Source organism: Castanea sativa, chromosome 11, assembly GCF_040712315.1.
Source record: "Castanea sativa cultivar Marrone di Chiusa Pesio chromosome 11, ASM4071231v1".
Classification (NCBI taxonomy): Eukaryota; Viridiplantae; Streptophyta; class Magnoliopsida; order Fagales; family Fagaceae; genus Castanea; species Castanea sativa.
In genome coordinates this window covers 1,328,352-1,345,586 of record NC_134023.1, presented here as the reverse complement: position 1 = coordinate 1,345,586, position 17,235 = coordinate 1,328,352, and the positions used below count along the sequence as shown (strand labels likewise).

At 34.6% G+C, this 17,235-nt stretch overlaps 2 protein-coding genes across 4 annotated transcripts; one reads left to right on the top strand and one right to left on the bottom strand.

Moving 5' to 3' along the window:
• The first annotated feature begins 268 nt into the window (after positions 1–268).
• Positions 269–5,470, top strand: LOC142614587 (phenylalanine--tRNA ligase, chloroplastic/mitochondrial-like). Of its 3 annotated transcripts, none has more exons than XM_075787140.1 (8): positions 269–589; positions 1,290–1,475; positions 2,042–2,248; positions 2,347–2,464; positions 2,848–2,924; positions 4,590–4,703; positions 4,811–4,890; positions 4,977–5,470. In XM_075787140.1, the coding sequence occupies exons 2-7, from the start codon at positions 1,395–1,397 to the stop codon at positions 4,856–4,858; spliced, it is 645 nt and encodes a 214-aa protein (XP_075643255.1). In that variant the 5' UTR covers positions 269–589; positions 1,290–1,394; the 3' UTR covers positions 4,859–4,890; positions 4,977–5,470. The 3 variants fall into 3 exon arrangements, with proteins under 3 accessions (XP_075643255.1, XP_075643254.1, XP_075643256.1); XM_075787141.1 differs by having other exon boundaries at positions 278–371; XM_075787139.1 differs by having other exon boundaries at positions 269–1,475.
• Positions 5,471–14,769: 9,299 nt separating this feature from the next.
• On the bottom strand, positions 14,770–15,531 carry LOC142615503 (uncharacterized). Its single transcript, XM_075788240.1, has one exon. It carries the CDS (start codon positions 15,529–15,531, stop codon positions 14,770–14,772), a length of 762 nt encoding a protein of 253 aa, XP_075644355.1.
• Positions 15,532–17,235: the final 1,704 nt, after the last annotated feature.

Below are 17,235 nucleotides of genomic sequence, written 5' to 3'. Positions count from 1 at the left end.
AAGACCTGGCCTCGGACAGCCCGTAAACCCGACTCGAACCAACCCACTTTCAGTCCTAGCTGCGCAGGTGACATGTCTATGGGTTTTCAAACGCGGGTCTGGCTCCCCTCCCGTTAAAACTCCTCCAATTTTCTCCAGTTTTTATTTGGATAAATGACACCTGGCAAGCAAAAGGATCCAACGTTTAAAAATAAATCTCATCTTCTTTGTCTCTGTCCTTCTCTTTTTTTATGCAACATCACCGGCAGTACGAGAGAAACCCCAATGGTTAAAAAAAAAAAAAAAAAAAAAAAAAACAAAGCCAAGTCCTCTTCTCAGTTCTCACAACACCGCCACCGCCAGAGCATGAGAAAAGTCCATCCCATCACAAAGTATGCACATACCTCACGAATAGACTAAATCAATTTGTGTCCTCCTTAAGGTCACCAAATCCAATGCCATAAACCTCGAACTTTCAAATCTCATTGCACACACTGAGGGTGAGGGTGAGGGTGAGAGAAGAAGAAGTGGTAACCATAAGGCTGTAACGGCAAAACCCATTGCTGTGTCACTGAAATTATTGTAGCTATTTTTGCATTCCAACAATTGGGTTGGTCCAAAAATTTGAACTTTTTTGCTTAAATTATGATGGGTATTTTTTGCACTTGCGATTTCTGTACTGGTTGGTCTCGTTTCTGGGTTCTGTCGTACTTTCTCATTATGTACTTTTTAATTTCTGTATTTTTGTTATTTATGTACTTTTTGAGCAATTTTACTACCTGGGTTGGTTTTATTTTCTTCTTTTTTTACTGTTATGGGATTGACATTGGCCATCGCAGTCTGGGGCATTGAATTTTTCTCGTTTTGTTGTTCCTTACTGTTGTCAATATCCATTAATTTAAGAGTCTATTCTGGGTTTTCTTTCTTTGCTTTCCTGTTTAGTATTTGCATTTTGGGGTTTGTAAAGACACTCGAGGACATTGTACCCATAAAAATTTCGAATACGAAATTCTATGACTGTTGTGTTAGTTTGAGTTTTTGAGAGACTGGATTTCTGTGGATTGCTTGCCTAGTTAACAATATTGGAAATGCAAGTTCTTCAAACATTAGACTTAAATTTTTAATCATTTTAGCTGTTATACTGTGCTGGGCTTTCATTTTTAGAATTGTGGGGCATATTTAATGGCTTGACAACCAATCCCTGAGTGCAAACAAGTTCAAACCTTTTAGATTTTCACGTCAGTATACTGTTTCAGTTATCTATGCATATATACAACATAGTTTCATATATTGGGATAATGGATTTGTAGATGTGATGAGGGATGACCCTACAAACAATGTCTCGGATACAATTTTCTCAAAACTTGGAATGCAACTTCATAGCAGGGATTAGCACCCGATTGGGATTCTGATGAATGCTCTATTTGAGTACTTTGACACCAGTTATCCTAACAAATAAATTTGATGATCTCTGTCCAATTGTAACTGTGAAACAGGTATTGGTGCAAGTTTTTATCATTATTATTGACAAATTGCATGTTCATGTCCTTATGATTCCTTTCTCCTCTTTGACTAGTTTTTCTCATATGATGGCTCTATGCATTTGTTGCACATGCAACTAGTTATCATCATGGTAAATTATATAGTTTGTATGCCACTTGTGTTGGACAAGGATGGAATTATTTTCTAAACTTCTAATAGCCCTTAAGGTTGGATTTATGGTTTCCAAAAGCATTACCATAACTTTCAAAGTGAAGCTCTTGAACTCACAGTCAAATTTAAAGTCTTTGATATTAAGTTTTATTAACCAAAGAAATCATCTAAGATTATTTTACTAATTTTGACTACATAATTTCACAGCCACCTGTGTACTATCTTGGTATTTGGTAGAATCACCATAATTTTGACTACATAATTTCATATCTTTATTGAGACTACAATTACAGATACATGTTTATTGTGAGTATTTTGAATTGTTTTGCACTTTCCCCTTTGTTTTGTCTATTTTCGTAATTGTAAGTACTTATAATAAAACAAATTGTAAGTGTAAGTGTACTTGCAGAATTTTGATGATGTCTTGGTTCCTGCTGATCATGTAAGCAGGAGTTATAATGATACATACTATATTGATCCTCAATCTGTTTTGAGGTGTCATAGAAGTGCTCATCAGGCAGAGTTATTGAGAAGAGGACACACTCATTTTCTTGTTACAGGAGATGTATACTGCAGGGATTCCATAGACTCGACTCATTACCCTGTGTTTCATCAGGTTTCTCCTCTGATTCTAACAAACAAAATTATATCTTGATTACCTTCTTAAATTTCTTCTTTCATTTTATTTGATGAATCAGTTTCATTAATATTTAGATGGAAGGTGTAAGTGTGTTTTCACCAGATGATTGGGAGGCATCTGGTGTAGATGCCACATCTTATGCAGCTGAGGACTTGAAGAAATGTCTTGAGGGCTTGGCAAATCACCTATTTGGTAAACTTAGAACCAAAACCTTGCTGAGCAAATGCACACTACTAACCAGAAAATATTCTGAGTTGTGGAAACATTGAATGAATTTGTCAGGAAAAAGCTGTAAATTTTAGGTGGGGAAAAAAACCAGCATTAATTTACTTTTGGGGGCTAAATTAAGATGATACAGGGAAACTGAAAGGTGGGGACTATTTTGCATTCCCAAAAGAATAGTATACAAATCACTTAATTTGGTTTTAGAAGTATTAATTTATTAAAATTCTATTATTTTGTCATGGTCTTGTTCTTAGGCTTTTTTTTTCCTGCTTTGTTGAATATATATATATTATATGTGTGTGTGTGTGTGTGTGTGTGTGTGTGTGTGTTTAATTTGCTAAAATTATCAGGTGCTGTGGAAATGCGCTGGATTGATACTTATTTTCCATTCACCAATCCATCATTTGAACTTGAGATATATTTTCAGGTAGGCCATTGATCTTGCTGTATATATGTAGCGTTGCATGTATACATAATACCTTTCTTCAACTTTATACTGCCCTCTATGAAAAACTCTGCTCCTTTCCTTTTTTCATTTGAAGCTGCATGTAATTCATTATTTCAATGCCCAATATGATGTCAGGAGAAATAATTGGAGGTTCTGGGTTGTGGTGTGACAGAACAAGAAATATTAAAGAGAAGTGGAAAAATGAATAATGTTACCTGGGCATTTGGTCTTGGATTAGAGCAGTTAGCAATGGTTCTTTTTGATTGGTGTGTGGAAGAATAAATGGAGAATTATTAGAAACATGCCATCTTTTCCATTCCATATCCAAATACTTATTGTATCTGCTACTATGGCTCTTCATAATTTTGTTAGACTAAATGATAGGGATGATAGGGAGTTCATAAATGCCAATCAAGATTCAATTTCTAGAAGAGAACGTAATAATGAAGCAGGTAGCAGTTATGAGCAGAACTTAGGATCTTTAACAGATCCTGCGATGGTGGTTCTTCGTGATTCCATTGCAAATTCCATTTGGGGGGTAATAATTAGTAGTTGTATTTTTTTTTTATTTTTTATAATATCATGTAGTACAATTTATATTTGGGTTATTGGTATGTATTTTATATCTTTTTACATTTTTATATAGCACAATTTAAACTTGGATTATTGGTGTATATTTTATCATCTTTTTACATTTTCATTTTGTGCTTCATGATGATGAAAATTATTTAGATTTAATTAATATTAATAAGAAGTCATTAATGGTAATAACAAATAATTATGACACTAAAAAAGAATAATTGCCCAAACATTATTAAAATAATACCAATAATATAAATTTATTATTATTATTATTATTATTTACTAAGTATATGAAGTAGTTGATTTAAGTATGAAATAAACTCCCTTATATATATATATATATATATATATATATATATATATTGTTCTTTTTGGTAATTTATCCCTCAAACTGCAACTTTTATAGTTTTAGCCAAACACTCAGCTTTTTCAAAAAGCACTTTTTAACAGCTTTTACCAAACACTCAGCTTTTTGAAAAATCACTTTTTCATTATGCACTTTTTCAAAACTTAACTTTTTCATTATGCACTTTTTCAAATAGCCCAACCAAACTCACCCTTAGTGAGTCATTACAAAAAAGATTGTTTTTATGATCAATGGTGATATGTTATCAAGCATGTTACAGCTATACATATTCATAGCTGCACTTTTAGTGTCATCACCTTCTATAACAAGAATGGGTAATTCTCAATTATGAATTTTCATTATTGGAGGTGAGCCATGTTAGTTCTACTAGCCCCCAAATAATAACTGCAAATACCTTAAAAGTCTTGCTAAGGTTCTTTGAGCTCATCCATGTTGAATGGTTGACCATGAAAGTGTCAGCAGGATCATGGGCAAGTTAAGATTTATTTTGTGTATGGTATTCTATGTCCTACTTTTTGAAATTGCTAAATATCATGATTTCATTAGACTTTCAACCTTGTTATCAAATGTTACTACAGAACCTGGCTTAAGTTCGGTCTCTTAAGGAGGCAATCCTATATCTCACCAATGTCTTTTCACCCAAAACTGAATTTTGCCTATGACGCTAGTCTAACGTTGAACTTTGTGACTCTTAGGTGCTATTGATAGACAATTTCACCAACAAGAAGGGAATGACCAGTCATTGTTATAGGATTGCATATCGATTGATGGAACGTTCACTCACAGATGATGAAATTAATGAGTTGCAGGTATTTCATTTAATAAGATTTTGCTGACTTTTCATTTTGTTGAGTATGTTTTTGGTGAAGATAATTATTCATTTCAAATTTGTTTCTTTAATTGTGGTATGCAGTAGAATGTAAGAGAGCAGGTGCAGAGCAAGCTGAACGTTGTTCTTCGATGAGGGTTTGTGGTGCAGTCTGCTACTTATATCATGTATAGTTCTCCATACTATATTGTTAATTTACAGTTTTTATCTTGTTTGCTGTATTTTTAAGTTTTTTATTTTATTTTATACACAGTTCAAAACCCGTAAAGGCAGAAAAGCACCCCCAAGATTGAAGGGGACAGATAAAATTTATGGTTCTATATGCTCTTTGATGAGTTTGATAGCAATCACATGTTCCAAGAAAAAGCACTAGTCCAAATTTTACCACAGGCGATTTTGCATGACCTCTATAAACTTCAATGCAAGGTTACAAATTTGTGTTAATGAACCAACACGGTAGTAGTAATTTCCTAACTTTTAACTGGATATGGGGTTTACCAATCAATAGCTCACATCAAACTGATTTTAGGCTTGATACTATGCGTTATAGATTTTTTACTTTTGTTATTAAGCTGGGTCTGATTACATTATGTCTCATGTACCTTAATACATTTGAACCCATACATTCCAGTTATTTGCTACCATGAAGATTTCACTTGTGATATTATGCCTTGGACAAGGGATACTGTAAGAAATTGATTTAATAATTGGGGTTGATGTGATAATAATAGATGGAAATTTTGGTCATTATTGTGCTTCTACTCTATAGGAGCTGGTATACTGTGTAGTCGATACATATATATTACCTCCCTCTCATATGGAGTGGGTTACATGTGTCTTTTTTCCCGTTACAGAGTTAATAGGGTTAAACTTGTTGCACACATATTATTTTACACAATTTTACTGGCATTCAAAAAAGCGTCCGAAAGTCATGATTTTAGTTGTACGAAATATTGGAACCTTATTCTAACAACTTGAAAGTTCAAGGAATGTAGTGCAATTTACCCTTTTGTGAAAAAACTACTAAATATGGGAATCTTGTTACAAACAACTCCCGTGGATGAAACAAATATTGGAATATTCTTGCACTCAACTTCTGTTATTTTGAATCTTTATTAATTAACTAGAAGTACTCGAGCCGATCCCATAGAAGAGTGAATAGTTAAACTTAACTTGCTCCTTTAGAAGAAGTCTCAGGCACCACTAGTTCAAGAAGTCTTTTGCTATTTTCTAGTTTGGTCCACGCATAAGAACTTTTCAGAAATCAACTGGGCCTTACAGCCCATTATAGAAGATAAAAAACTCATGCAGAAAATTTTTTTTGTTGGGATTTTGTTTTTGTACCTTGAGTGTAAAATTTCATTTCTTTCAATTTTGTCATGGGGCTCTCTTTGCAGAGCTGGTGGCTTGTAGCGCAGAAAGAGTCGAGTGCTTGGGCCCGAATATTCCTCTATTCTTAATTGATTTAATCCCAAAAAGAAAAAAAGAAAAAAAAATTGACAAGCAGTCACTGCTTGCAATAATTTGAGTGGTTAAAGAATGAAAGAATTGCTGAACATTTCTAACACGTTTATGACTAGTTGAATTTTTCATTGATGTTCATGTTAGATATTTAATTTTATTTAACATGTTGAACTTTCCACTAAGCTATTTAATTTAATGAGTTGGGACAACAAGTTTAATCTTTATTGATATTTTAGTGAATAAGCGATAAAGATAGAGATGACTCTACTTGCAAAAGTCATTTAAAGTTTGTATGAAATAGAACCACAGCTTCACAGAAACTATTTGTTGACCACTGAGTCAAGGCTTCAATTGAATATATGAAAGTGCATGGAAAATCTTGTATGCACAACACTCATCAAACTTGTCCATATTATTAGTGAGCCTCTTTCCATGAAATAAGGTTGTATATTATAGAATTAATATTAATGATTTTCAATATTTGCAATTAGTGTGGCTTCCATGAAGCTGCAATTCCATTCCCTTAGATGACACTAATTGCAAAAGTTGTTTCCAAGTCTATATGGAATGGAACTGCAGCTTCGTGGAAGCTATTTGTTGACTCATGAGTCATGACTTCAATTGAAAATGAAGGTGCATGGAATATTCTGCACAGTACCCACACTACTCTTGTCCATTATTAATTATCACGAGCATCTTATCATTGAATAAGGTCTTTGACCCTAATTTAGGGAGAAAAATTGTTCTACCCTTGAATAGCTTTTCAAATAGTTAGCGAATTTTTTATTGTCAAGAGCCTTGGAGCTAAAAATATTGGCACTTTTTGAAGTGTCCACGACATCTTGAGGTCAAATCTCTTACACCCAATCCAAACAAATCGGTGTTTATGTCATGAACCTATAATATGCCTGTTAGAGTACTGGCTCAAAGAGACACTAACAACCATACTTGAATGCCGACATTACTTTACTTCTATGTTGGATGGCTTAACTTGAATGCTAAGTTTTTAAGTAACCCCATTAGTCGGAATTCTACTCAACAATTAAAACAAAAGGATATTTCATGAGAAATTGATAATTTCTAGTTCCTTCCGTCTTTAATATAAGAACAAAAAAATTAAAAAATTAAAAAAATAAGAAAATAAAAGATAAGTAGCGTCAATCGGCTATTGATACGTACCAAAATAGTTGGTTTCCTTGGCCTATCCAAAATGACCATAGATATGGTTTTTTAATTTAAATTTCAACTCCTTGATTGGGGTGGGGGGACATGTGGACAACTCATTTCTAGAGTGGGATACGAATTTTGATCCGTTTGCGACAAACAGAACATTTGGACAATTCATTTCCACAGCTTCCACAAGTCTGCAATGAAAAAATAGTTGACTCAAAATAATTTACAATACCAATTAAAGGAGGTTGAGAACAAAAGCAAACTACTACTTTCATTACAACTCACCATATGCCCACAGTTAAAAGGCCATGTCCCTTTGAAAAAATCTGAGAGAAATCTAAATAAAACTGAGAGAATTTCATTGATTGAAGAAAAAAATTACAAGAATAGAAGTTAATTAAATAATACATCATGCCCTGTTTTATATACACAGTGAACAACTATCAACTAGAAAATGGCACCAAAAACAATTACAATCAGTTATTGAAACTTCAAGAATGTACACGTGGCAACCAAAACTAACAACCTCCTAAAATTACGAAATATAAGTCTTCAGTGTTGTTGGGTGAAGAAATCATGATGTGGCATTGCTTCAATGACTTCCAAAACCTCAATGCTAATCAGGTCAGTCTTTGATGCTTGTTGTGTGGCTTGATCCCTGCACTGCTCAGCAGCAAGTGCTGCACTTCCCATCAGCAAGTGCTGCACTTCCTAGCACGTTTGTGTCTTGGCTAGTGCACTTTGTCTCAGCAACTGCTACATTAGTTAGCACACTTGCAGCTTGCCTCATGCCACTCTGCCCTGTAGTATGCCCTGCAGTTTTAACACCCTTTCATCAGCACCACAATTTGGGCAGACCTAAAATTCAAAATATGTAAATATGTTTTTTTTTTTTGGTTGTATTAATAGCTTGAGGATTGATTTTGAAGAAAGTTGGTTCTTTTTTTTGTTGATGATTAAGTGGATTTATTGTTGATATACGTTACATACCCTTGTTTATTTGTTAATGAGCTCTGTCCTCCATATTTATTGGTACTTGTTTATTTGTTATTGTTGATATATGTTACATATTCTCGTTTATTTGTTTGAGTAAGACTTAGGTACAGTACTTAGGTGTTGTTCCTTATGTTCTCTTTTTAAGATTCTACCATGTGGATATTTTCTCTTGTAAAGTTTAGTTTTTTTTAATGAAGCATTATTTACTTATAAAAACAAAAAAATTAAAAAGCCCACTTTTTCTTTCTCCTCCACTGAGGCGGAGTATCGTTTCTTAGCTACTGGCATTGCTGACTTATTATGGCTTCAAATGTTTCTAAGAGATCTTGGTGTGTTAGAGTTCGAATGTTCCTTAGCCGTTTGTTAGAGTAGTTTTGCCAGGCTCTAGGTTCAGCATGTGCTATACTCATGCATCTATAAATGCAAATACTTCTAATTGTAATAAGAATTAGTTCTTCATTCATCTATCAATTTTTCATTCATATGTATTTTTATTTTCCGGGAAAGGCTTAGATTTAGTGCATCTTATGTATTGAACCCAAGCCGAACTCATTTTTTCTCATCTTTATCTCATATCATTTGCAACCACGACCTAATTCAGTATAAATGTCATGTAATTGAAGTAGTAGTAATTGATTAATGTTTATACAAAAGATACAACCAGTTTCTATTATGTGTTTTTAAAAAAAATCTAAACAACATAAAAGACACAAATAAAAGTTTTTGAATATGTTTGAACTCATTTATGATATTTGAAAATGAATCTTGATTCTTTTTTTTTTTTTAAGTATTGAAAATCATTAATATTAATTTTGTAATGTACGACCTTATTTCATGGGAAGAGGCTCACTAATAATATGGACAAGTTTGGTGGGTGTTGTGCATACAAGATTTTCCGTGCACTTTCATATATTCAATTGAAATCATGACTCATTAGTCAACAAATAGTTTCCGTGAAGCTATGGTTCTATTTCATACAAACTTGAAATGACTTTTGCAAGTAGGGTCATCCCTATCTTTATCGCTTACTCACTAAAATATCAATAAAGATTAAACTTGTCATCTCAACTCGTTAAATTAAATAGCTCAGTGAAAAGTTCAACACGTGGTAGAATCTTAAAAAGATAATCTAAAGAACAACACCTAAGTACTGTACCTAAGTCTTGCTCAAACAAATAAACAAGGATATGTAACATATATCAACAATAGCAAATAAACAAGTACCAATAAATACGGATGACAGAGCTCATTAACAAAATAAACAAGGGTTTGTAACGTATATCAACAATAAATCCACTTAATCATCAACAAAAAAAAAGAACCAACTTTCTTCAAAATCAATCCTCAAGCTATTAATACAACAAAAAAAACTATTAACATTTTCGGATCATTAATATAATATCTTTTGAATTGTGGATTTCTTGGAACTGATACGCAAATAACCCATAATTAAGGCTGCATTTGTTTTGGTGTCTTAAAAATACTTTGGCAAAACATTTTTCAATATTTGTCTCGTATGTAAAATAAAAAATTATATAAAAACAAAAAATAAATTTCTTTTTTTTCCAACAAGACATTCCTGTATAAATTCATAAATTGCATCATAAGCCATGGAAGTTAATGTTCAAAACATACCACTTAACTTGCTTGAAACATAAGCATCAATTATTCTCGCATTACCCTAATACTACATGTAACAATAAATTTATCAATTCCATATGCATCCAAGTTAATACATAACCATTCCAACTCAAAAATTATTCCATATACATAACCATTCCACAACATTGTTCTATATCCATGATACTTCCATCCCAATTCCAATACATAATGATTACAAAACACTAAGATTATTCAGAATCCAAAAAAATACCATTTATAATATTATTTCAAATCTCCAATTGCTTTGGGCACTTCAAGTGCTTTCTAAGTTGCTGGAGCAAATGGGCTTGAGAGGGCTGTAATGGATAAGTACTAAGAATAGAGAAACTCCAAGTATAATAAAAAAAGCAAAAAACAACACCACCCCATCGACCTCTCTCTCTCTCTCTCTTGTCATTGCTTCACGAATCAATAGTGCCAAAAGGCCCAAAAAACAACTGAATACAAGAACCCATTATAACCTGTCATTTAATTAACTCATAAAGAAGGCGGAAAATTATTAGTGAAACAAAATTGAAATAGAGTTTGACCATTAAAAAAACCAGGGGGGAGGCTGAACTAACAGTTAAACGATGCTTTGATGAGAACAATGATTGGATCCCATCTAGCATCTCTTTTGATCTTCCTGAAAGTGTTCTAAATTCTATTTTGGCCACTCCCTTCTCTTTTGCGCCTCACTCAGTTGATGAACTCTTGTGGGCATTCTCAAAGAATGGTTTTTTCTCCCTCAAATCAGCTTATGTCATTGCTAGGGGATTAAACCCCTTGAACCTGAACACTATGTCATTCAATTGGGTTTGGAAGACTGAAACTCCTCCTAAGGTTCAGTTCTTCATGTGGCTTTGTCTACATGGTAGCTTACCCACAGCTTACCCACAGCTGAAGTTTTGGGTTCAAGGGGTTTAATTCTTGACCTGGTGTGTAAAATATGCAGTAGGGAGATTGAGTCTATTGAACACCTATTCAAGGGCTGTGAATTTGCCCACAACTTCTAGCAACAACTACAAGTTCCTATCTGCACTAGTAGCTCTTTTGACCTTCCATTTAAAGAATGGATCGAAACTAATTGCAGGGACCTAACGAATGCCACAGTGAAAGGCATACCTTGGAAGATTATTTTTCCTTTGGGGCTTTGGCAGCTGTGGCTGCACAGGAATAATTATGTTTTTAGGACAGGAACTGTAGACAATCAGTGCTGGAAAAAATGTTTGAGGTACAGCGCTGAATGGTATGCTATTGGGCTTGAAGCTAGGATCAGGCCATCCAAAGCTATCGTTCCTGCGGGGTGGGAGAAGCCACCGAGGGGCTGGTTGAAGCTTAACTCTGATGGTTCAGCTTTGAAGAACCCAGGTAAGGCAGGTGGAGGAGGTTTATTTCGTGATCATGAAGGTAAATGGGTGAAGGGATATGCTAGAGGGATTGGGCACACCAACAGTTTCATGGCTGAACTGTGGGCGTTGAGAGATGGTTTAAATCTAGCTAGGGAGATGGGATTGAACAACCTTATCATTGAGCTTGATGTGTTGAGTATTGTTTTGCTTATGAATAATGAAGCTGAAAATATCATGATGGAACCGTTGCTATCTGATTGCAAGAGCATCTTGAAGCAAATCCCAAACAAGTGAGTGATTCGTGCCTACCGTGAAGCCAATCAATGTGCGGATGCTTTGGCCAAGTTAGGAGCGCAATCCTTCACCCATTTTGTTGTTTTTTGTAACCCACCGCCTATGGTGGAGACTTTGTTAGCTTTTGATAAAGCTAGCATGTTTTGTAATAGACTTGTAAATTCTTAATTTAATGTTTATATCGTGGTTTAGCCAAAAAAAAAACCAAAAAAAAACAAAAAATTTTCATGCTTTTAAAGAAAATCCAGAAAAGCAGTACACACAGAAAAACTTCCAACTTTACCTTGGAATTAGTGAATGTTGAACCTTTGAGCAAGTACCACAAATCCAAAAAAAAAAAAAAAGTTCCACAACTCTAACCAAAACAAAAGAGCAGGTTCCAAAGAATTTCATTTATGATCATTTTACAGGGACATTATTCCCATTTCCCTTAACCCCAAAATCAAATTCATACAAGAGACCTAAAAATATACTAGAGTCAATTGTAGAAAATGAACCTTAACATGAAAAGCATTCAAAAAAAAAAAAAAACAAAGAGGTTCATGCATATCATTGTACTCCACAACTCATCAACCACATTTGCATACATTCCCTAAACCACATGATACAACAGAGAACCCAAAACACAAAACATTCAGTCATAAGAACCAACAAGCAAGTGACATATGGGGACTGGGTAGCTAACAAATATAATCTCGCACCATCTTTCCTAATTGGGCAGAGAAACTAGGCATGAGAGGACCCAAATCACATACAACTTTCATATAGAAGAGCGAACAAGCAAATCATATATGGGTAGCTAACAAACCTCTTAATTTACATCGTCTTTCAGATCAGGAAGCATAGGGAATAAAAGAAAAATTTGACAAGCAATCGCTGCTTGCAATAATTTGAATGGTTGAAGAACAAAAGAATTGCTGAACATTTCTTACCCGTTTATGACCAATTGAATTTTTCATTGATGTTTAAGTTAGATATTTAATTTTATTTAACGTGTTGAACTTTCCACTAGGCTATTTAATTTAACAAGTTGGGACGACAAGTTTAATCTTAATTGATATTTTAATGAGTAAGCGATAAAGATAGAGATGACCCTACTTGCAAAAGCCATTTCAAATTTGTATGAAATGGAACCACAGCTTCACAGAAACTATTTGTTGACTAATGAGTCAAGGCTTCAATTGAATATATGAAAGCGCATGGAAAATCTTGTATGCACAATACCCACCAAACTTATCCATATTATTAGTGAGCCTCTTCCCATGAAATAAGGTCGTATATTACAGAATTAATATTAATAATTTTCAATACTTAAAAAAAAAAAAAAAGATAAATTGACTTTTGCAATTAGCGTGGCTTCTATGAAGCTGCAGTTCCATTCCCCTGGATGACACTAACAGCAAAAGTTGTTTCTAAGTCTATATGGAATGGAATTGCAGCTTCATGGAAGCTATTTGTTGACTCATGAGTCATGGCTTCAATTGGAATTGAAAGTGCATGGAATATCCTGCGCAGTACCCACACCACTCTTATCCATTACTAATTATCACGAGCATCTTATCATTGAATAAGGCTTTTTACCCTAATTTAGGGGGAAAATTGTTCTACCCTTGAATAGCTTTTCAAATAGTTAACGATTTTTTTATTGTCAAGAGCCTTAGAGATAAAAATATTAGCACTTTTTGAAGTGTCCACGATATCTAGAGCTCAAATCTCTTACACCCAATCCAAACAAACTGGTGTTTATGTCATGAACCTATAATAAGCCTGTTAGAGTACTGGCTCAAAGAGACACTAACAGCCATACCTGAATGCCAGCATTACTTTACTTCTATGCTGAATGGCTTAACTTGAATGCTAAGTTGTTAACTAACCCCATCAGCTGGAGTTCTACTCAACGATTAAAACCAAGGGATATTATTCAGCCAAAAAAAAACCAAAGGATATTAGTGAATGTTGAATTAACCTTGGAATCCAGAAAAGCAGTTCACACAGAAAAACTCCCAACTTTACCTTGGAATTAGTAAATGTTGAATATTTGAGCAAGTACCACAAATCCAAAAAAAAAAAAAAAAAGTTCCACAACTCTAACCAAAACAATAAAGCAAGTTCCAAAGAATTTCATTTATGATCATTTTACAGGGACATTATTCCCATTTCCATTAACCCCAAAATCAAATTCATACAAGAGACCTAAAAATATACTAGAGTCAATTGTAGAAAATGAACCTTAACATGAAAAGCATTCAAAAAAAAAAAAAAAAAACAAAGAGGTTCATGCATGTCATTGTACTCCACAACTCATCAACCACATTTGCATACATTCCCTACACCACATGATACAACAGAGAACCCAAAACACATGACATTCAGTCATAAGAAGCAACAAGTGACATATGGGGACTGGGTAGCTATAACAAATATAATCTTGCACCATTTTTCCTAATTGGGCAGAGAAACTACACATGAGAGGACCCAAATCACAGACAACTCTCATATAGAAGAGCGAACCAGCAAATCATATATGAGTAGCTAACAAACCTCTTAATTTACATCATCTTTCAGATCAGGAAGCATAGGGAATAAAAAATATAAAAAGGAAGCCACTAAATCACAGTTAATTCCATTCTATCTGCTCTGTTTTGGTCGGAATGAGGTTAAAGATTACATACAAGCCACTAGATGGGCATATGTCGATTGTGGTTTGTTTTGGTCATTCTAGTCTGATATCTACGTTTTAACTCTCCTGCTGCCATAATCCTAATTCCTAGACCCCAAGTAGTATTTTCAGTTGGATCAAACACCTGAAAATAGGAAAAACAATTCTGGAAAAATGTTTAAAGTCGAAACGAGCATGGATTACTGAATACTTTCTTTTGTATCCTAAGGATCAAATTGTTAACTTGATTCCAAATCCAATAATCATTATGCTACGATCAATGAAATAACATTAATTATGTTGGTTAGACGTGTTTTGCACAATGACATTGGCAGGACTAGAAGGAGCAGTAAATGTTGATTGATAAATAATAGTCATAACTCAATGACCTCTTAAGTGATTTTGTCCTGACATCTACATAAAAACAATAAAACACAATAATAACATCGGTACAATAAACTGACCTGTCAATTTCGAAAGAAAGTGTCATAAGATGACTCATTGAGTAGAACTAAGCTCTCTATGAGATTAGCCGTGAAAACCGGCGGAGAAAGATGTTTCACCGGTGTAAGATTTTGAATTCCAAGATCTTTCTCATTTTGGTTTTCAGGGTCGAATAAGAAGACTTGATTACCCGACTTCGTAATCACAAGTTCACCACTACCCGTGCAGCCTAAGAAGTCCTTAACACCCGACAATGGTACATAAAATGTTGGAGTCCAAGAAGAATCGACAAGGCCATATTCGCTCATCACCCAAATGCGGCACACGTCAATCAAGTCAGCTTCATCTTGGCCAAAAGCAATCAAAGCCAGCGATCCCTTGAATACCACAAGTTGTTCAAACTTTAGAGATAATCCATTTGAGTAATTACGCGGCAGTTTTATCTCCCGGAACGGGAATTCCTCATCATCAATATCAAAGCACAAAATGAATTTGTAGCCCTGAGAAGTGGTAGCAATAAAGTGCAAAGCTCCATTATAAAATAAATGAGGCGATGGAGCAATGCTAGTAGTAATAGGTCCTACAGACCCGATATCAAGTGAGTCCACCTGCAGTTCAACCCAGCTCCACGAATTATCAAGTTTCGTGGACGGCACTCCATTTTCAATTCGATGCCCAAATACCAAAAACTTCAAGTCGTTGTTTTGAGAAGTAGGAAACACAAGTTGATAAGCGCAAGTCTTAAACCAGTCATCATTGTGAACAGGTGGAAGTTGCTTATACATTCTGATGCTTGAGTTCCACAAGGCTAATAATCACGAGGAATTGCATCATAACACCTAGGTGTAGGGATCCCCCATGGCTCAACGGAGTAGAAAATGCCATTGCAGAAGCCTCTCATCATAAAAAATAAAAATAAAAAACTTGGGATTATCCCCCTGTTATAGAAATCTCTGTCAAAGAGCCGTCGGTATTGCAAACGACCGTACACAAGTCCGAAGCCCAAAAAGGTTGCTCTATCCGGCGTTCCCGCAATAGGAGATAACCAACGCTGTTGTTATCATTATTATAATAATCGGATAATGATTTGGCTTTGTTGACAGTGAGGTGTTTTTCAATGAATTTAGGGTCGGCAATGTTGGATTTCCAACATCGGGAAACGCACCTAAATCGGACTAATGGTTTCGGTGGCAGCTGAGTCAGGATCTCTTCCACAAGTTCGTCAGGGAAACTCGCCAACCACGATCTTGGTAGAGCCATCGCTCCTCTATTCTATTATATAGGTTCGGTTCAGTCAGTTTCAGTGCAAAAAAGTCCAGCACTGCCACCAATCCGAAAGCTGAAAATTTTGAAATTTAAAAACCGACATCAGAGGAAACCGACCGAAACCCAAAACTTTGATCAGTCCATTCGGTTTTCAGTTTTTTCGCACACCCTAATAAATAGTGTATTTGGTTAAAAGAGGAGAGATTAAAGGAAAGAAAAGTCCATTTTCCTCCATGGCACACCAACTCACTTTTTATTGATTGGCTACATCTCGTTGAAAATGTTTTCCTCATTTTTAAGTAGTGTTTAATCATGATGATGTAGCCTCATAATTTATTTATTTTAAGAGACAAAATATCATTTAAGTATAAAGATTGGTTTGCCTAATTGTATTTCTAATAAGATTTAAGTATCAAGAGGCACATGGCTGATGTACTTCGGTTATTTATTGTGTATTACAAAAGAGAATCTGCAAAATCATATCCCAAAAGGCATAAGGGATACTATGGAAGTTGATGATGTGGCTCTTACATCACAGCTTATGGCAAGAGACAATGGTTTGGATGAAAGCTTACAGGTATAAATGCTGTATTGGGAAATTTTCTTTAACTGCTACAATATTGCTTGATTTTGCACTACATGATTGTCACACTATTTTTGGCTTATCCCTACCTAGAACTTCCCCACACGTTAACCAAACCAAATTTAACCAAATCAGCAAATTAAGCTACAACCCAACTCAAGTTAATAAAACCAACATCAAGTTACTTAAAGCAGCTATACAACGAACTCTTAACAATAAACCGTAAGTAGTTCCAAAAAAGCTACCTACCAAAGCAGGAAAATGGTGTGCAGCAGATTTTTACATGTACAAAATTACTTTAATGTCTTTGTAAATACATTATCATAAAAGTAAATATCTTTTGAGACATGGTCCAAGCGTTTCAATCCAGTCAAACATGCTAAGCACCTAGCAAATATGGGAATCGATGGAATCCATATAAATTAATTTTCTAATGCCCGCAACTGCCACGCTCTCTAAACAACTTGGATATCCAACCAACCTTGTCACCTTCTGGAAAACTTCAATTAGTACCACCACACTGAAAACTTAGTTTTCATAATCAATGAAGTTGCTCATTAAATGAGACTGAAACTGTGAGGGTAAGGGTAATTCAAAACTTACAAACCAATGCTGAGTAGCCTAGTTGTTTTCCTTGCAA

Coding starts and splice junctions, on each gene's coding strand:
- LOC142614587 (XM_075787140.1), top strand. CDS start 1,395: ATGCTCTATTTGAGTACTTTGACACCAGTTATCCTAACAAATAAATTT. Junction 1,476..2,041: donor CAATTGTAACTGTGAAACAG/GTATTGGTGCAA, acceptor GTGTACTTGCAG/AATTTTGATGATGTCTTGGT. Junction 2,465..2,847: donor CTTGGCAAATCACCTATTTG/GTAAACTTAGAA, acceptor TAAAATTATCAG/GTGCTGTGGAAATGCGCTGG.
- LOC142615503 (XM_075788240.1), bottom strand. CDS start 15,531: ATGTATAAGCAACTTCCACCTGTTCACAATGATGACTGGTTTAAGACT.